Consider the following 21,589-nt stretch of genomic DNA (forward strand, 5'->3'; position numbering starts at 1 on the left):
TTTCCAGGGAAGCATGGTCAGTTTTGAAGGAGGGAGAGAAGGCAGAGAGGGATGAAAGTCAGAGCAAGCAGCCCAGGCCCCACTTCTATCTTAACTGGCACCAAGAAAAAGTGCCTTCAGCTGGCACAGTGGCTTGTGGGCACCAGGCTTTGCTTGTTTGCCATAGAAATCCTGGTCGTAACAGAGCCCAATGCCATTAAGGCAGTGAGCAGGAAGCTGCTTTTATGGGGAGCTTTTTGGCACCGTGTCCGACATACACTCCAGTCAATCACAGTAAAGGGCCTAATAACAGATGTGGTAATTAAGCCTGAAGAACTGTCTCTATTTTTTCATTTTTATTTCAGAGAATAACAAAGTGCTTCATTAAACCCCCAATCACACAGAGTTTTGAATTGGGCATACTGATGTGGTAAAAACTTACATCTCTGTAAAGACTTTCTTCTGAAGTTCTTATCAGCAAGGATGCTTCAGAGGGAAGGTTGGATCCTTTTAGCCAGGACAGTTATGTTCTTTCTGGGTTGCACTTTGCACTCCAATACCAAACTATATTCCGAATCCTGGGGTACAACCAGTTTCCTATAAGTACCTTGGATATAAATAAACAGTTTTAGCTTTTATGTGCTTTTGTAAATGTAAAATGTTCTCTGACTCTCTTAGGTTCAATTTTACTGCTTATAGCAAGAAATTAACTATAGCTTTCAATCTCAGAAAGGTTTCAGATAACCTGAAACCATGGTAAATTACCATATTTTAATAAGATAAATTATCTTGAAAAAATTTAATTACATCTGAAAAGGTCTGTCTTTGATTGTGGCAGTTTCTAAGGCAAATGTCTTCATTAAGGTTGTTTTTCTTTCTTTTTAAATGATGAACATGAATCTGGCTCATCATTAAAGGAAATTAATCTAAGAATTTAATGACTTGGGACAGGTAGAAAAAGTATATGTTCTCAACAGCAAGAACACACGGCTGAAAACTTTCTCTTCAGCTCTTCCTGGATTGTGAAGGCTGGTTCTCTGTGACCCTGGGGCTCTTGGAAAAGAGCATGGCTGTCTTTCTGACATGGCTCTATGGGATCGTGTAGATTTGGAAGCCACATTTATATCCCAGAGATAATTTTTTTGTTTCTAATTCCATGTAGCCATAGATACACTTTGTAAGATTATTGCTTTATTATCTTCTCTCCAAATGCATACTTCTGAGTTTTCAGGGTACCTCCAAGAGAATCTGTAGTTGACTAGATTCTCTTAACCTGACCCATAAAGCATACGATTTATGGAGAAGAATCAAGATTTAATTATAATTTCAATTCTTGTGTTAATAAAGCATAAACTTAACCTACTCATCTGATTAGCCTAAAATGTAACTTGTGTGTATTTAACATTTGTACACACTTATATGCACAGACACATATAAAAACAGTACTAACCTTTATGGCACTTCATATTTGTTTTCTCGTCTGAAACTTAATATTTACAATTCACTTTTTACTACGTTTATCCATTTAGACAACCTTTTCCTCCATTGATGTTAAACATGTTTCTTGCTAAATGCAAAATCAGCAATGTACAGACTCAGATTTTGCCACATTAAAACTTGTTTTAAGAAACTACCCATATATACACCTTGTATCTAAAAGGGAGAACTCCCAGATACATTGGGGAAGACTTGTGCTCAGGCAGACATCTCCCTCAGGATTATTCAATTGCTGAAAAAGTAAAGCTTTTCTTTAAATAAGATTCAGAATAACTTCCTTATAGTTTTTCCTAAGAAGGGCAAGATTTTCTGGGATGATACACCTCACGTTTTAGTTTCGGTTCCATTACTGGTGGGGAGATATTTCTGTAGGTTCGGGGAGATGCCTTGAAGATGAAGTGGAAAGTTGGCCAACCAAGGGCGGCCCTGAGCTGAATCGCCACCTCCTGGCGGAATAGGTCACTTCAGGGATTGTTTCTCAGTTACCCAGGCTGCCTGCTGAGGCATCTGTTCTCCCCATTTATGGATCCCACTCTGTTGTTTCTCTCCCACCTCAACCCTCTGGATCGGTTGCCTGGGACTCACAGGATATGATCCCTTAACTCTCCTCAAGTGCTCAATATAGTTTAATGTTTCATGACGTTATAGATCCTGGTTTTGTTCTTACTCAGCAACCGTATATTGATCATCTGTTATATTCTTGCAGATGGGCAGAGAAGTAGAAGTCAGGGAGGAGTAGAATAGGAGACAAGACAAAACCATGGGCTCTGCTTTCAAGGACCCAACAGTCTAGTTGAAGAGGTGGGATTGGTTATGTCAAAAGATGACCAGCAGCCCAAGGCAACGGAGAAATATCAGATGAAGGATATGGAGAGTTGGTTCCGTTAGAGATTTCTATGCAGTTTCTAGTGAAAACACTAGAGAATTTTTACTTATGTCCTGAACACACTGTTAAGTAGATCTTGCATGAGAAAATAAATTATTGCAAAGAGAGAAGTAAGTTGACAGAAAGCTTATGTAATGGTTTGAATTTCAAACAATTAGGGAGGCTTAGATGTTGGACTAAGGGAATTTTAGAAATGAAATCATAGGCTCTTTCAAATTAGCAGGATAGGAAAAATATATTCCAGGCAGGAACTATTTCTACCCTTCATAGATTCTTCAACTGAGATATTCTTCATGTATAGTTTAAATCATTAGATTTTATTTTCCTGTTTAAATTAAATGATTAGGAAGTTTAAAATCTTGAACAAATGACAGTAATATAGTTTATGGAAACTGTCTTTATAAGAAGGAAATGAATGTATTCATTGTGATGGGGTGCACTTAATTTTGAGTGCTTTTGGCTGCTGTTGTTTCCAATATTTGCAGTAAAATGAAGGCACTGCTATTAAAGACTTTGAATCTTAAAAAAATAGGAGTTGAGGGAGAGAATTTATAATAAAAGCAACAGGGAAGTGACATTTGATGAGGACAAGAACAGAAATGATTAACGAAAATGTCAGAGGTTGCAAAGCTTGTGGCCCTGCTGAGTTCAGAACTCAGTGTTAGTTCAAAAACCTTTAGCTTCCTTAGTTCAAATTGCCCTTAAAGAGTTATCAGAACCTGCTTAAAAGTAAAGGTTTTTTCCCCATAAAACTGTAATTATCTTGATATTAATGTTCCAGTTTATTTATGTATTTATTTTTAACATTATACTTGGTGTGCATTTATGCCCACCTGTGCGTAAAGGAAATTCTTGCCTTATTTGGGTAATATACAAACACTTATGTACATTTGGGGTCCTTTAATATATTTTAAAATTTATAGTTACAGTATGACCTTCATCAAAGACCATCACAGAACTTAATTCCTTCTCAAAATTAAAACTTAAAAATATATGAATCTTGGCGGCCATGGTGACCCATGGCTGTAATCCCACAACTTTTGGAGGCTGATAGAGGCGAATTGCTTGAGCCCAGGAGTTCAAGACCAGCATGGGCAATATGATGAGACCCGTTGTACAAAAATTAGCCAGGTGTGTTGGAATGCATGTGTAGTCCCAGCTACTCAGGAGGCTGAGGTGAGAGGATCCATTCAGTTTGGGAGGTTGAGGCGGTGGTGAGCTGTGATTGTGTCACTGCACTCCAGCCTGGGCGACAGAGTGAGACCCTGTCTTAAAAAAACAAACCAAAACAAAATAACCCTTTTTTTTCTGTCTATATTTCAAGCATATATTTTGAATCACTTTGTAATAAAAATCTTTTTCTTTTCTAAACTGTGCTAATCTAACACTCCAAGAACATGTTGAAGCAGAGCAGTCTTTCAGTTGCTGTAGACCGTAGCAATCTGCTAATTGCTGAAGGTTCATCCTAGGGTATATTCCCACACATTGTTCTTTCTGGTGAAGTTTGCTGAAATGGGCCCCTGTACCAGCCCACACAGGCAGGCCCCAGGAATTTTGCTTTTTATCAATGGAGATGCAACACTTCAAAAGTCGCTTTAGTGCAGCAAAAGGCTGCCATATAAGTTTGGTGTCATTGCGACTTTGCTCTGCCTCCTTATCTTGCCTTTGTTAACTTCCTGCTGGCTTCTGCTGCATGACTCCCAGCCCCTCCTGGATGCTCCCTTTGCTGCTGTCAAATGTTTGCTCATAGTCACCTCACCTTGCCCACAGCTGATATGAATACCATGCCTGCAAGAATCATGACCAATGCAGCCATGTTTGAGCAGGTCCAATTATTGATAATACAGGAAGGCTAATGTGTAGAAAGCTTTAAGCTTTAAATGAATTTACAGAATGATTAACTATTAATTAAGCCATTGAAAGTGCCCATACTTTCTCTTCAGAGACTACGTATTTTTTATCTCTAATTAAAACAAATTTCCCCCAAACAAAACTTTCAGTGTTTTTTCATATTTATAATCACTGGTATTGCAATCACTTTGTTTCAACTCTAGGATTTTCCACTGCAGTTGTATATTAGCAATTAAATGAGATAATCTTGACCTTCCGTTTCTGCCTTTTAAATATTAAGAATAATGATTTCAGGGTTCCAGAACAACTGATTTGCATATTCTGAGTTTTATTTTTCCTGTGGGCCATGCATTCATTCAAGAATGCCAAGAACATGTAGAGATGAACAGTGTACCATTCTGACATTAAGGAGTTTGGTAGCTAGTGGAGAGTTGAGCGGTGTGGTGTGTGTTACTACTCTGACGAAGAACACATCAGCTACTCTTGGGATGTTTCAGGGTATTACAGGAGCAAAGAAGAAGAATGACAAGGTTAGCCAGGGAGCTCTTCTAAGAGAAAGTGACAGTTGATCCTTAAAGAATGAGTGAGAATTAAGTTGACCAGAGAGTTAAGGGCATTCCAAGAAGGAACAGCATGGGCTAAGACAGAGGAGTGAAAACCTCTAATGTTTGGGAAAATTCAAGTACCTGAGAATTGTTCAAGTGACATATACATGAGTTTGTTGAGTGATGAGCCTGGACTCAGATATCTTGAGTCTTAAATGCCAGTTTGAATTTTACCTAAAAGGCAAGCTCTCAAAAGCTTTTAAGAAGGGGAGTGTGGAGTTGTTTGTTTTTTTCTTATAAATTTGTTTAAGTTCTTTGTAGATTCTGGATATTAGCCCTTTGTCAGATGGGTAGATTGCAAAAATATTTTCCCATTCTGCGTGTTCACTCTGAGGGTAGTTTCTTTTGCTGTGCAGAAGCTCTTTCGTTTAATTAGATGCCATTTGTCAATTTTGGCTTTTGTTGCCATTGCTTTTGGTGTTTTAGTCATGAAATCCTTGCCCATGCCTATGTCCTGAATGTTATTGCCTAGGTTTTCTTCTAGGGTTTTCGTGGTTTTAGGTCTAACATTTAAGTCATTAATCCACCTTGAATTAATTTTTTTGTAAGGTGTAAGGAAGGGATCCAGTTTCAGCTTTCTACATAGAAAATGTGGCACATACACACCACGGAATACTATGCAGCCATAAAAAAGGATGAGTTCATGTCCTTTGCAGGGACATGGATGAAGCTGGAAACCATCATTCTGAACAAACTATCACAAAGACAGAAAACCAAACACCCCATGTTCTCACTCATAGGTGGGAATTGAACAATGAGAACACTTGGACACAGGGTGGGGAACATCACACACCGGGGCCTGTCATGTGTCCCCTGTTATGGGGGAGGGATAGCATTAGGAGAAATGCCTAATGTAAATGACGAGTTAATAGGTGCAGCAAACCAACATGGCACATGTATACCTATGTAACAAACCTGCATGTTGTGCACATGTACCCCCTAGAACTTAAAGTATAATAAAAAAAAAGTTGGGGGTGGGGGGTTTGATGTTCTGACTTGTGTTTTTAAAGCTTTGGTGACAGTGTGGAGGAGGAATTGAGTTGATTGGTAAAAAGGATGAACTAGGCCAGGCGCGGTGGCTCACGCTTGTAATCCCAGCATTTTGGGAGGCCGAGGCGGGCGGATCATGAGGTCAGGAGATCGAGACCACGGTGAAACCCCGTGTCTACTAAAAATAAAAAAATTAGCCGGGTGTGGTGGCGGGCACCTGTAGTCCCAGCTACTCGGAGAGGCTGAGGCAGGAGAATGGCGTGAACCCGGGAGGCGCAGCTTGCAGTGAGCCGAGATCGTGCCACTGCACTCCAGCCTGGGTGAGAAAGCGAGACTCCGTCTCCAAAAAAAAAAAAAAAAAAAAAAAAAAAAAAAGGATGAACTGATCAAACTGAAAAACTAGTCAAAGTTAGTGTTTCTTGACATTGGTTTTGAAACTTTGCTATCAGTAACGGGATCAGTAAGTATGATTAGTGTCCTTATAAATGAGACCTCAGGGTGCTGCCTTACCCCTTGCACCACGTGAGAACACAAGGAGAAGGCACCATCTGTGAATCAGGAAGCAGCCCCTCCCCAGACACTGAATCTGCCAGTGCCTTGATTCTGGACTTCCAGCCTCCAGAACTGTGAGAAATAAGTTTCTGCTGTTTTTAAGGCACCCGGTTTATCGCACTTGGTTATAGCAGCCTGACCTAACACACCTATTTTATCTTTACAGTAAAAAGTCAAACTGAGGGATAAAAACTTGATGATGTTTTCAGGAATACCCAACCAAAAAAGTGGCCATTTCCTCCTCCCTGATAGAAGTTTGTGCTAAGATAAAAAATGATAAACAGTTTTAAATCATGAGACCATACCAAGTAGCCATGATTGGCATCACTGGCTAAAAATGAATCTAAAAGAACTTTGAAAAGCAGACGAAGTAGCCAAATGATATGCTTTAAAAACTTGTAAAATCATCCTAGAATATACAAAGCTTAAAAATGCATGAAGTAAGAGATGAGAACTCTCCAACAATCTTGCCATTGAAAAATTGACTTAAACATAAAAAAAAATAAGTTAATGAAAAACACTGCCAATAAGCAGATCAAACATAATTGGCTGAGAATGAGGGGAGGAAAAGCTAAAATGCTGGTAAGCCTATAAAAGTTGTAAAACTATGTATGCCCAATTGCAAACAAACAAACAAACTCAAACTCCTCTACCAGAACTTTTAAAAAATAACAGAAGAGAATATTTTTAAGGTACATAAGCAATGCACAATTGCCTAATGGTCCATAAAAATTGCTAATTCCTGAAAAACCTGTGACTTGAAATATACATTTTTCAGTAAACTTTTATTTGTCAAACTCACCAATTCTAAATCTTGCTCCAAACCCTTTTCTTTACTTCTCTCTTTCATTACCTCCCTCCCTCCCTCCCTCCTTCCCTTACTTTCTCTCTTTCTTTCTTGATGGAGTCTGGCTCGTTGCCCAGCCTGGAGTGCAGTGGTACGATCTCGGCTCACTGCAACCTCTGCTTCCCAGGTTCAAGTGATTCTCCTGCTTCAGCCTCCCAAATAGCTGGGAATACAGGAGTCTGCCACCATGCCTGGCTAATTTTTGTATTTTTAGTAGAGACAGAGTTTTACCATGTTGGCCAGTCTGGTCTTGAACTCTTGACCTCAAGTGATCCACCTGCCTCAGCCTCACAAGGTATTAGGATTACAGGCATGAGCCACTGTGCCTGGCCTGGCTTTTCCTCTTTAAACTAGTTTTTCTTTTCTTAAATTATTTGTTCAGATTTACATAGACATAGAGACTCGTCTCTATGTCTTTATTGTTTAGATTCATTCATTCATTTGCTGTGCTGGGTGCTGTTTTAGGTACTGAGGATACTGCAGAGAACCAAGAAGGCATCATTGCACTGAGGAAATTAGGAGATGTCAGTTTACCTTCCATCAGCTCTTTCACATGGCCATTGGCAAAACTTCTACCATGCTTGCATCTAATCTGCTCCTTTGATGCATAGATTGAATAGACATAATTCACTGCGAGCTCTTCCTCCTGGGATTGAAAAGGAGCATTCACAAGTTGCCTTATTAAAGTCTTTGGCTAACTAATCAATTTTTTACTGTTAAACTTTTATAAGCACCCTAGGGCCAATTATCTCTATATTTGTACTCTATTAACAGTGGCATCAGACACAGAAAGAAAGTAATTGCATCTTTATTATCTTTGTGTATAGCAATTCATATTATTGGGCAAGACAAACTGACAGGATCTTGAATTTTGGCCTAATAGTGGCCTAAGGAGAAGCCATTTAGAAAATAGCTTTGTGACCTTGGGCATACTTTTAATTTCTCCAGACCACAGCATCATCATCTGTAAAATTAGAGTATTGGACCAGCTTTCTGCTAAAGGCTATGTTCACACAAAAGTCGATGAATCTTAGGCATTCTGGAGGTTTATAAGAAAAGCAAAGAGAAAATATCACTCTCATTATAAGTTTGCTTGCCATGAAAGCTGCTTTCCTGACAGATGTTTCTGAAAAGGAAATAAAACAGAGAGGGAGCCAGTAACCTGCGAGTGATCAGTTTGATGCTGCATCAGACTACAATTTACCCCTGTCACTGTCTCCACCTGCCCTCATGGCATCAGGTCCTGAATTTCACTAAAAATGGCAGGGAAGGACAAACCAGGAGACACAGGGAAATTAGAAGAGATAATTATGGATAATGTGAATGAAGGAAGTAATATGGAGAATGACGCTCGATTTCCTAACAATATGAGATTGTTCTCCAACCATTAGGGTCAGACAGGGTCATTTCTTGAGTGAAAGATCAGTCTAGATACCACAGGAAGTGGTGTTGCTAATTCAGCATGTGGCACTTTTATCTACTGAAACAAAGTTCCATTTTAAGAGTCATAAAGTTGGGATTTGGGTTGTGGCTTCGTATATTTGCATACATATGTGATTGGCCAGGAAGTGGAAGTGGGAGGTGAGGCTGCGCAAGCATTTTCTCCTTAACGTCCTGACCAAATGCAGCTTTGAATAATGACATTCTTTTACCTACTTATACTTCCTCAGCAGTTTCCTTGCATTTTTGCCTCAAATCTTCAAAGCTTTTGATGATGTGGGCTTAAAACCATGAGGATAAATGTGTTTAGATTCTTTTGTGGCAATGCCTGCTGCGAGATACCTGTGGTCACTCTGCTTCCTGGTCTGGGTTAGTGGTTCAGAACTGAGTCCACTGGGAAGAATGGCAGTTGAGTCACAAATGTCACTGATTATTCAAAACATCTGTACAGTGTAAATATGGAAATATCTTTTGTACTTTCCAATTCACATATTCAGTTTTGACCGGGAAGTAGCTTAGTCTCTTAGAGTATCTAACTTTTAGTGAATTTGCATTCCAAGAAGCATTTATTGCTACAATACACAGGTGAAGTGTTATTTTAGAAAGACTGAGACTGTTTTACCTGATGGACAGGTGATTTGACTATAAGTTAAGAGAACTGAGTTCTGGGTTCTAGTGTTGGGCCACCTACAAATGAGCTCTGTGATCACGGCCAAGTCATCTTAACTTGACCTTCTATTATTTTATCCATAAAATGAAAGGATTTTGATTGGAATCCATGAAGGCCTTCGACTCTAACATTCTGTTCTACTATTTCTTACACAAGAGCTCTGTGGATTCTGGACATATGTATTGCTCTAGAAACCCTTGGGAGCCAAGTAAATGTTTAAAAACTCAAATTTCTGTATCCTGTTAGAGGAATGCTCAGGGTGTGTGTGTGTGTATGTGTGTGTGTGCGTGTTCATGCATGTGTGTGCTCATGCTTGCCTTAATGGAATCTGGATAAATTCAGTTGACAGGAAAATTTTCTAAGATTTTGGTTTTACAGAAATTATTTTCCTCATAAGGTCTTTGTTCCTCTGTGGGGTTTTCTTTTGACCTTTGAGGAAAGGAAGGCTTAACTTGGATTGCTCATCTGTGTCCTAATAGTGAGTGTCTCAGTATTTGAAGGTTAGCTTAATGACCCAGAGATAGGAGAGCAGATGACATGTAGGTGCCCCTTGTCATGCCAGTGATAGGGGCAGAATATCTGTTAGCATCCTTCTGACTGTTGCTGCAGACACCACTGAAAAGGATCTTCCCGAGAGAGGGACCTAGGCTGTACTCAGGCTTCCTCTCAGTGTCCCTGTCCTCCCCATACCATGGGAAGGGAAAGACTGAAGATTCTGATGATGCTCAAGTACCCTGCTACATGTCAGAGAATTATATTTGCTCCTCTTTCTCCTTATTATAATTTGACTTGTCTTTTCTCAAGGAAATTGCCTTCTTTTGTCATTTATTCTATTATGATTGGATTTTTTCCCCTGCTTGTCTCATCAGAGGATTGGTCAAACTGGAAATCTTTCAGCTTCTTCAATTAGCGCTTTTGTTAAAAAAAAAAAAAAAAAGCGTTTTTGGTTAAAATAAAAAAAAAGCCCTAAGTCTTCTTTTCCTCCTGGGTTGATCATGTTCCATTTTCTGGGTCATTTTTCTCAGATTCCTTCACTGTTGGACTGCCTGAGGTCTCATGAGGTGTTTGGGTGTTTCACCTTGAGTCAATCTCAAGCCATAGTATTCATTGCCATTCCTGATCTGGCCCTAAACTTCCTTTCCCACTCACTTTCACACTGTGCTTCAAATAATCCTGCCTCTTTGCCTTTCCTCTGAGCACTCACTTTCTCCTGCCTTCGCTGTTACTGATTCCTCTGCCTATACTGCTCCATCTACCCAGCAAAAAGTTTCTTAAAGACCTTTTCTGTGGAGTCTTCAATAATGCTATCTGTTATCCGCATTCACCAGTTGTAAGTACTTTCTGAATGCCCATACATGTTTTGTAATCCTCCTTTCACCCTAATCACATTTTACATTGCCCTGTCATTGCCATCTACATGGTACTACTCTCATGTTAGATTGTTAATTCTTTGAGGGCAAACATGGCCTTCACATGATTACAACAGCTGATGAAATTTGAATTAGGTCTATGGATTAAATTGGTAGTATTGTATTAATGTTAAATTTTTTGTGTATCATTATACGATAATTATACAAGTAAATGTCCTTATTCTTAGGAAATGTACATTGAAGTATTTAGAAGTAAAGGAGCCTGATGTGCACAAATTACCCTTAAATGATTACAAAAAAATATAATGTGTATATATATATATATATACACACACACACAAACACACACGTTGCGTATATATATATATATGCACAGGCATTCTTTGTGGTATTTTTGTAACTTTCAAGTAAATTTGAAATTATTTTAAAATAAAAAGTTTAAAAAATTAAATTGTCATATATTACTGATCAGGGATAATCATAGAAAAGTAGCCCAAGTGCGGAAAAATAAAAGAAACATTTATTTATAGATGAAAAAGTAACCCAGCGAACAGTCTGAAATTCATTTATTTAATATTTTATAAGTGACCTACACACAGCACATGATGAACTCTCCAAGTTATGATGAGGCAGGTCAATTCTTCTAGCAAGTCGCATGCTAGATGACTATGCCTAAATGGCCAGAGAATCTGGGATGGTGCCTTGTGTGGAAGAATAGCAGATGTACCTCAAAGTACAGGCATTGTGAGGTTATGCCTCTTGGCACAAAATAACTCAAACTGTGATTAGAAGATGATGAGCTCTTGCCAGGAGTTACAATGTAGAGAAAAGATTTCAGAATCATTGCAGGTGGTTACTTCTGTATGTTAATGCTACTAAAGATGCCAATGAAATGATGGGCATTAGGAGGTATTTTGGAAGTAAAACTAATTTTGGTATGACATACTTAAATATAGGCATATTGGTTATATATTGCTGCTTCACATGAACTCAAAAATTAGTGGCCTAAAGCACCAAAGATTTATCACTCACAGTTTCTGTGGGCTAGGAAGTTGAGAGTAGCTTAGCTGGTGGTTCTAGGTCAGGGTCTCATGAGTTTATAATAAGTATGTTAGCAAAGGCTGCAGTCATCTAAAGGTTTAACAGGGGCTAGAGGATCCACTCCCAAGATGGATCACTTGCACAGCTGTTAGCAGGAGGCCTCAGTTCCTTACTGTGTTGGTCTCTCCACATGGCTGCTCGAGCATCCGAATATCGTAGCAGCTGGCATCCTGTGAAATGGTGTTCAAAGAAGTGAGATGGGAATTTCAGTGCCTTTTATGATCTAGTTTGGAAGTTTATCATTTTTGTAATATTCCATTGATTATACAAGCCCACTTATTCATTGTGAGAGGGGCTTACACAGGCAGGGATCGTTGGAGGCCATTTTGGAAGCTGGCTACAATAATACGGTATAATTATGGTTGCTGTAGCAGCATTGAAAAAAAGAGGAAAAAGAGAGTGAACTTTATAAAAATGCTAAGAGGGCTTTTGATTTTGGTGGACAGGCCAGGAAAATTAAGACTCTAAAGGTTGAGAAGAATGAGTAGGAATGTTATTGAACTGTATCAAATTATGACAAATTTGGAAAAATAAACATGATTTTATTCATCAAAGTTTGGAACAAGAAGTAGTGTTTGAAGTTTCTTTTTCTAATAAAAAAGAGATGTAACCTTGTTTTCTCAGTAGGAAATACATAGATTGAACCCAGAAGATATAACCAGGGGATTCAGAAAGCTTTAAACCCAAAACAGCTCTCCTTGATCTCTACCATAATTTATATTATTTCTCCCAGTCCTGCTGATTCTTTCTCTCATTGGTTTCTCGCACACTTCCAATTCCTAGGCTACCACCCTAGGAAGGTCGTTCCACTTCACACGTGAGTGCAGTAACCTCCACACTCTGTCTTTGCCTCCAAAGGATTTGGTCCCTTGGTTGGTTTTTGCACACCTTCTCTGTTAATCTCCCAAACACCTCTTTCATCAAATAATGCCCTTGCTCAAAGACTTCAAGTAGATTCTACTGCAGACAGAAAGAATTAAACTGAACTCCTTAGCTTGGTGCGAAGGCCTTTTATCACCACCAAACACCACCCTCCTTTCTAGGATTACTTCTCACAATCCGTCATAAAACCTTCTGCTCTCCACCCTCGAGGCTTGGCTGTTATCTTTCTCTTTGCCTTGTGGCCCCTCCTTGAGTTTTTATTTACTCGGGAGCTTCCTTTTATCCAGGTGTGATGCTGAGGGCTGGTCACAGGCATTGTCGCCATCAGCCAGGCCTGTTCGTATATCTGCTCTTACCTGATTGTCTGACTTCCAGGGAGACGTTTAATCTCAGTATTCCCTGTATGGGGATAATAGACCCTCTCCTGTGGACTCAGTGAGGTTTAATTGCTAGTGTGAGGTGCCACTCAGTGATTTCTAGATTCCTTTCTTTTTCAAGTCCCTGCTCAAGTCTGACTTTCTTCATGAGCCTTCATAGCTCTTGTTGGCTTCCCCTCCTCTTAAAACTCTGGCAAGTCATCTCTAAATGGACTCATTTGGCAAATAATCATATTTTGTTTATAATTTTTTCCTTAGTAGATTTTAAGCTATTATGGGCAGAGACTGTGCTTTACAAGTCACAGGAGTTGCCATAGTTTCTTGCACTTAGATCTTTAATGAGTATTGTTTTTAGATTTTTTCCCCCATATGTTGTGGGTGATGGATTCACGGAGACATTGTAGAGGATTTTCCAAAGCTGATGATGAGTGAGTTACCAGGGTCTTCCCCAAATTATCCCTTAACACCACCTATATAATGACTGTGCGGTTGGCTGTTTAGGTAGGTAGGGCCACATCGCTGTTCCCATAGCAGCTTTTTCTGGTCTTAATCATGGTGTGCATCATGCTGATTGAATAGGTCAGTTTGTGGCCATTTTCCATGTGGGGCTGTGAGCTCCTTCGGGATAGCTCAGCACTGGACATTGTCAGTGCCTTGCCCAGTTTTTGTTTGATGTGAAGTGCCCGAAGAATTAGAACCATTAGTAAACATTCACTTCATGCTAATGTTTAGGGATTTTTTTTGTGGAGGGGGGGCTTGTTTATAAAACCATTATAATTTTATAAACAGATTTGAGTGTGTATATATATATATATATATATATATATATATATATGTATACATATATATATGTATTTTTTTTAGACAGGGACTTGCTCTACCACCCAGCTGGAATGCAATGCCACAATCACAGCTCACTACAGCCTCGACCTCCCAGGCTCAAGCGATCCTCCTACCTCACCCTATATTCCACCCCTCTGAGTAGCTGGGACTACAGGTGCATGCCACCAAGCCTGGCTAATTTTTTTTTTTTTAGAGATGTGGTCTTGCTATTTTGCTGAGGCTAGTTGCAAACTCCTGGGCTCAAGTCATCCTCCTACCTCGGCTTCCCAAAGTATTAGGATTATGGGAGTGAGCCACCGCACCTGGCCTTTCTTTTATTAATGCTGGTAGGCACACTCATTTAACTTAAATGAATACTCTGTTTCTGCCATTACATGATTTAATTTGATTTAGAATATGTTTGTTGTGGGTCTGATGTTAGCAAAATGACATGAGGCCCTCAAAACAAAGTAAATATAGCACTTGTACTGTTTGAAATGAATAGTCATACCTGAATAATATGTTATTAGAATAACTAGCCTTGCTCAGTGAACAGAGAAGTCATGCTAATGCCTTAAGGATTCCTTTCATCAGCAAACTAGTATTTCCATGGAAGTCCCCATCTGAGATTGTTCTCAGGGCAACCAGCAAGCATTACTCATTCTACATCTTTAATGCACTGAAGCTGGACCATTGCTTCTCTGTTCACGGCCTCAAAGCTCCAGGAAGAACTTAGCACACTGCCTCTGCCAGCCTTTCTGAGTAGTTTGAGGAAGGGTGAGTACATCCTTTATAGATAACACGATGGAGTGGTCAGGTGAAATGGATGGCTCTTGTTGAAAAGTGGCTATTCTTAATCAATAAATTTGTTTTAATTTAACTTAGAGATATGTGAGAGAATCTTAGTAGCAGAAAATGAGCTTGAGAAAAAACTGGTTGAGGGTACCGAAGTTATTTCTATGTGTGCACTTAATTGATTCTAGGAAGAAAATAGATTTTGGAGCCAAAAGGAATCATCTGGAATAATTTTCCCCTCTGTTGTTTCAAAAATAAATTAGTAAGTCAACACCCCATTATTTATTTCTCTTTAACTCAATGATAAAGAAACTACTGCTTATCATCAGAACTAAGACTATCCATTGTAAGGATTTTGTTCATCCTGGTTATTTATTGAGGCTTTTGTGGTAGAATAAGCAAAGCTTGCCTTCCAAGTGGAGCTGCAAAACACAGGCAGCAAGAGTTAACTCTGTGGGCTGTTTCCCTTTCTAATAGGAGCACTTTAGCAATGCTAATCAGTTGTACTGATTTTGTTTTGATTTTTCCATAATAATTAAGTGAATGATCTGAAATGCAATCAAGTTTGGCACTAGGGGGTTTATGCAAATGACTCTTTTTTTTTTTTTACATTTTAAATTTTGTTAAATGGAATCATAAGGAAAGTTATTTGAAGAGGAAGTCTGAGTGGGTGAGGGTAGCCAACACCCAATTTAGAGATTTGAATGTATTCAAAATGTCTATCTTAAAGAAGCAAATCACCACTGCATTGCCTTTGTTTTCAACTGAAATAATACTATTTTTTAAAAATTGCATTTTGTTTTCATTTGCATTCCAAAGTGGAAAATTATAAGACAGGATGATGCAGCATAGAAGAGAGAAATGAGGAAGAATAAATTTACTGGACTTTCCTTCTTCAGAGTAGGCATAGTGGAAAAAGGGTACTCAATATGTTTACTCACCATGTTTACTCACCAAAACCTATAGAAGAAAACAAAGAAGATAGGGAAAAAGTAAATGAATGCCCTATCTATTTCTTTTTTCTTTTCTTTTTTTTTTTTTGAGTTAGAGTTTCACTCCTGTTGCCCAGGCTGGAGTGCAATGGCACAATCTTGGCTCATTGCAGCCTCTGCCTCCCAGGTTCAAGCAATTCTTCTGCCTCAGCCTCCCAAGTAGCTGAGATTATAGGCACCTGCCAGCATGCCTGGCTAATTTCTTCTATTTTTTAGTAAAGACGGGGTTTCACCATGTTGGCCAGGGTGGTTTCGAACTCCTGACCTCAGGTGATCCACTTGCCTCGGCCTCCCAAAGTGCTGGGATTACAGGAGTGAGCCATGACGCCTGGCCTAAATGTCCTATCAACTTCTGATTTTGATTGCATCTCAGTGCCTTTATTAAACAAGATAGAATGAAAGGATAATCCATGTTTCCTAATTTAGAGAAATGCTGTGTTTCTTAGTTCTCTACAGCTTATTGGCATATTTGTGAGATGTCTTCCCTCCTCATCGTCTATAACATCTGTGTTATTTTCACAAACAGTTTTAACCAGCTTATGTGAATTTGCATGATCCTTGCCTTTTGATCAAACAATTCTTTTTGGTTTTTCAGACTATTCTAGAGCTCAGTTAATTTTCTAATTTTAATTAGGAAAATGTATTGGGACAAAGAGACCAAGTAATACACACACATATCCACACATACACACACACACACACTTATTTTTCAATGTACTGATATTTTTTCTTTCAAAAATGGTACCTGTGACTTCTCAATGCAGTTTGATATTTCTGTACACTGAACTTCCAAAGCAATTAGAAGGTGGCCAAATTCTGTTTTTTCTCTGTTATCTCCTCTTCACAGGGCAATGCATCAGGTACAAAGCAAGAAGAGAAACCAGAAGATTAGTGTCAATATTTTTACATTAAAATAAAACTCACAACCTCTTTCTTGTTCTGGGACTTTGATTCATGGCTTGTGGCAATTTCTAACTTTACAGACTAAACATTTCTAATTGGTAAATGGATGGCTTGAGTCTGAGATGACTCAGGAAATAAACTTTCCCATTTGGGGTAATTGTTTATGAGTAGATGGCAGGTTACTGCTTACCAGCCTTCATGTCTTTGAGGAAAGAATGAAAGCTAAACACATTTCACACTTCATTGAAAGGAATTACTTCTCCTCACATAGATAAAGCAATGAGACAAGGAAATAATTGCCATGCTCATTTGTTACAGCCAAATATATTAAAGATTTTTTGGATGGATGAGGAAAACACTAGCTGAAACATCACATGGCTTCAACTGTAAAACAGGGACAATAAAAACTACTACTTAGTTAAGTTGCTGTAAGGATTACATAGATAATTCGCATAAATGGCTCAGTACTGTGTCTGGCACACAGTAATCGGTCAGGAAATGTTAGCTGTTATTGTTTATTATTATCATCATCATCATTTTTTATTCATTCCCCTTAAATGAAATAGCTTCTGTATATAATGTTAAGCTTCAGATTTTACAACTTCATGATGCATGTGAGAAACGTCAATAATTTGAATTAATCTATAAGTTAATTTTGGTTACCTATTTACACTTTATCTATTGGAATTATTTAGTGACCATTGAAATATCCTTTTTAAGATTTTACAGCTTCTTTAATGGCTTACACAGTATCTTTTAATTATACTACAAATTCATGATTTTTTTCCTTATTCCAAGTCAAACATTTTCTTTTAGCCTTTGTTGAGTCAGCAATAGGTAACTTGTCACAGTATACTTAAACAATCTTGATTTTGAAGAATTTAATATTTCCTCATTTGATCTGTCCTGAATTTGAATGATAAGCTATTTCCTAAAGTTGTTTTTTTGCTGTTATTGTTGTTTGTTTGTTTGTTTTAAGATAAATTTGTCTTTTCAAGCATTATTCAATACATTTGGTTCCCAAATATTAAAAACTTCTTGGTGTGGAAAATTAGTATAACTTCTTAAAATGCCAGCTCCCACCCAGAAAATCACTGCTTTGCTCAAATAATCTGGCTCATTATTACTAGTTTCACTAGTTTACCAACAAGCAGGTTGGTACTTATTTTGTTTGTAATTAAGAAATGGATCAGTGATTTCTAATTTTGTATCCATTTTTATAATGATTAGATGACATAGTATGACAATTAAACTTTTCCTTCTTACTAAATTCCAGAGGCTGCAGGAGTGCGTGTGATTCTCAGGTGCAAACCATTACAGGTGTTACAGACCCGGGCCTGGCGCGGGTCCTAGCACATCGCATGTGTTCAATAAATGCTTGTAGGTGGCTTTGCTTGATGATATCAGAGGAACCTTCAACTTGACATATCTAAAACTGAACCCAAAGCTTCCCCTCCCCAGAGGAGGGCTTCTGTGAGTCCCATCTCAGTGAGGGGCTAACAATCCCCAAAAGGGGCTAAACCAGAAGCTTCTCCCCTCCCTTAATCCATGTTCAATAGCCAAGTCCTGTCGATTCTGCATCCTAAAAATCTCCCAGAGCCACTCCACTTCCTGCAACCCCGTTGCTGCTGCCTTGATCTGTTCACAGTCGTGTCTCACCTGGCCTCCCTCCAAGAGCCTCCCCTTGCAGCTAGAGTCATTCTTCTAATGCCACTCTGCACCATTTACTAGCTCCATGTTATCCTTGGATGAAGTTCCCTACTGCACAATGGCTTATGAAACACATTGCGACTCACCCTCTGTCTCTTTCCCCAGCTGTCCCCTTTCTCTTGCCATGAATTAACTTGAACTCCCTAAATGCACCTGGCCCTCCCTTACGTGTGGATCCCTCTGCCTGGAACATTCACCCTCTTCTATCTCCTTTGCCAGCCTATCTATTTTCCAAACTTTTAAATATGTTACTTTACGGTCTTTAGGTTCATTTTCTCTAACATCGACATGCAAACAGCTTTACATGTTTTTCTATGTATAATCTAGTTTTTAGAAACCCCTGTGAGATGTTTGGTTTCATTTCTATTGAGCAGATGGAGAAATTGAAGCACTATGTTTAAGAAACTTATGTCATGATTACTAAATTATAAGTATCTTAATGGGCGGAGATAGGGACTGGTTCTGTGTTTTATATCCAGCCTTTGCATGATGACTAGGATGGAGCAGACATTCAGTGCATTGAGTGACTTATTGACTGAATCTCAGTTTGAGCCTGAGGTACCTCTGTCTTGATTCGATGGAGCTTCTGTTTCATCATTTATTTTCTAGAACAAATGAGGCCAGATACCTCTGTGTGCCCTCCTCTTCTAGAAGGGAAATATGCCAGGTGAGAGAATGTGGAGGCTTGTGTTGCTCTGAATTGTTCTGGTAGATTTCTTTAATATTGGCTGGCATAAATGAGAAGGGCTTTTGTTCTTGTGGCAATTGATGATGATTTGCATATTTTAGTAATTTACAAAATAGTAGCCACCCTGCACAACATAAGAAACACCCCTCTCTCCTGGACCATGGAATTTGGTGACCTGGCTATTGAAATACATGCCTTGTTATGCACATTTCAGCCCCAGTGACAACTGGTACCTGGTGGTTTCTGTACTGAAAAGAATTCTGTGTAAGTCATTTCAATGCATTTCTAATTGGGATTTTTTTTTCTTGTAGGTTGTTCTTCAGAAAAAAATGGTTATTTCTTTGAACTCATGCCTGAGCTTTATTTGTTTATTGTTATGCCACTGGATTGGGACAGCATCACCTCTGAATCTCGAAGACCCTAATGTGTGTAGCCACTGGGAAAGGTAATGGTTCTGAAAGGAGCCTGACAAAGAATTGCTGAGAAGTTCCCTTATTGACTATAATTATCAGTCAGATGTATAAAATTAGAATTTGTGAAGAGATTGTGAAATTACTTTTATGTAAAAATCATTAGTCATAGCTAGCAAATTAGGTAGTGTTAGTCACCTTGGTCTTATAGAGTATATATTATGTGAAAAAAATCTTGATATATCTAATTCTAATGCAGGTGCAATTGTAAGATTCAGGGAAGACATTAATGGTGCAATTAAAAGATCTTCCTAAGGTGTCGTCTCTGATTTGAATTTGCATTAATTTTGGGGAGCTGGACTTATGCATGGGAACCCATGAGTGAGAAGTGGAAAGGAGCATGAGATAATATACTGAAGTATTGAAATATATGGGATTTAAAAGAATTTTGCTGTAGATGGCTTGAAAAGGGAGACCTGAATTTGGTGTAAACTGGCAAGGCTGCACAGAGGTAGTGTCCCCTGAGATGCTCTTGAAGAACTGAATAAGATGAGTGGGTTGCAATGATTGGAAGGGGATCTTGGAAGGGGAGGCAGTTTGGCAGTTTGAAATCAGTGCCATGCGGACCACCGAAAACTGTGCACAACCAGAGCAGAGTTAGTACCGTATTGGAGGAAGGTGTGGTTGTGTGAAGGCAGATGATGTAATGTCCAGATATGAGCAATTTGCAGTAGAAAGTACAAAACAGTAGGTCATCTTCCAGGACTTTATAGTCCCTTTGGAACACAAAAATAGTACAAACCCATCCAGCCATATTGCAGTACAATAAAGTCCAGTTGGCTCTCCTCTAATGTGCTACTTGAATTTCCCAGAAATTATCTTTACCCAAAAAGTGTAAATGCAAGTGTTTTAAACAAAGAGAAGATGTTAAATACTGGAGGGTAATATGTATTTTTAGTAGCTGTAAGTACAATTATATCAAACTCTTGATCTTCAGCACCATGATTAGCAAACCACCGAGCACACATTCTAATCACCTTTGTCCCCCACTGTTAGGACGCATAAAGCCCAGAGCCTCTCAAGCACAGCAGTGGTATTATTCTGGGGACACGCTGGTTTCTCACTCAGTATTATTTTTGGTAAGGGCTTATCCCTACCTCCATTGGTAGTGTTACAAGCAGGGTAATTAAAACACAATTACCTGAGTAGTCAATGGAGTTATACATTATTATGAAACTTTAAGCTGCAGAGAGAATATATGTATATAATAAAGTTCTATATATTTGTGGTATTGACTACATTATACAGAATTTAAGCAGAAGGACTTCCGATTAGTTCTCTTTATAATATTTACAGCACCTCCCATAAAGCATTTCATCAATAAAATATATAATAAATACTTATTAAAGTAATGAATCAGTGGCTACATCAATGGGTACAGGTCAAATTTAGTAAAGGAAGAGACCATTGGTGGTTGAACTTCTTGGAGGGATGATAGATTTGGGATGGGAGGAGAAGTCAAGTTTGTGAGATGCTGTGAAATAAGAATCAACAGATCTTGATAATACATTGACTGAGGAAGTGAAGGAGGCAGAGAAGACCAGTATTTAGAACTTGCTGTGTGAAGTAATCCAGATGTCACTGCGCATATGGAAAAATAAAAGAAAGAGAGTTGATTTGAAAGGGAAGGGGTTAGCGTGGGTTTGCCATGTTGGGTTTATAAAATCAATTTAAAATATGGGCCTGGAAGTATTTGGGAATATAGATTTGGGAATATCCAGCATGATGAGATGTGAGATGTGAACAGATGAACTCTCTCAGGGAAAGACTATAAGAGAAAAAAAGGCTGGGTGCGGTGGCTCAAGCCTGTAATCCCAGCACGTTGGGAGGCCAAGGCAGATAGATCACTTTAGGCCAGGATTTCGAGACCAGCCTGGCCAAAATGGCAAAGCCCCATCTCTACTAAAAATATAAAAAGCCGAGTGTGGTGGCGCATGCCTGTAATCCAGCTACTCGGGACGCTGAGGCACAAGAATCACTTGAACTCAGGAGGTGGAGGCTGTAGTGAGCTGAGATCATGCCACTGCACTCCAGCCTGGGTGACAGAGTGAGACCCTGCCTCAAAAAAAAAAAAAAAAAAAGAGAGAGAGAGAAAACAATTTCAAGGCTTCAAATAATCCAGCACCCACTTATAAATACACATTTTGTTCTGCTTCCCTGGT

General features: G+C 38.9%; 1 protein-coding gene across 1 annotated transcript in view; it reads left to right on the forward strand.

Annotated features, from left to right (window-relative positions):
* MEGF10 (multiple EGF like domains 10) overlaps nucleotides 1-21,589 on the forward strand; it is a 175,552-nt gene that overhangs the window by 21,611 nt on the left and 132,352 nt on the right. Inside the window, exon 2 of the mRNA XM_055299182.2 lies at nucleotides 19,269-19,402. Within this exon, the coding sequence (XP_055155157.1) occupies nucleotides 19,287-19,402 (116 nt within the window). The 5' untranslated portion in view covers nucleotides 19,269-19,286. The remainder of the gene's footprint in view (nucleotides 1-19,268; nucleotides 19,403-21,589) is intronic.

This window comes from Symphalangus syndactylus, chromosome 11, assembly GCF_028878055.3.
Source record: "Symphalangus syndactylus isolate Jambi chromosome 11, NHGRI_mSymSyn1-v2.1_pri, whole genome shotgun sequence".
Taxonomy (NCBI): Eukaryota; Metazoa; Chordata; class Mammalia; order Primates; family Hylobatidae; genus Symphalangus; species Symphalangus syndactylus.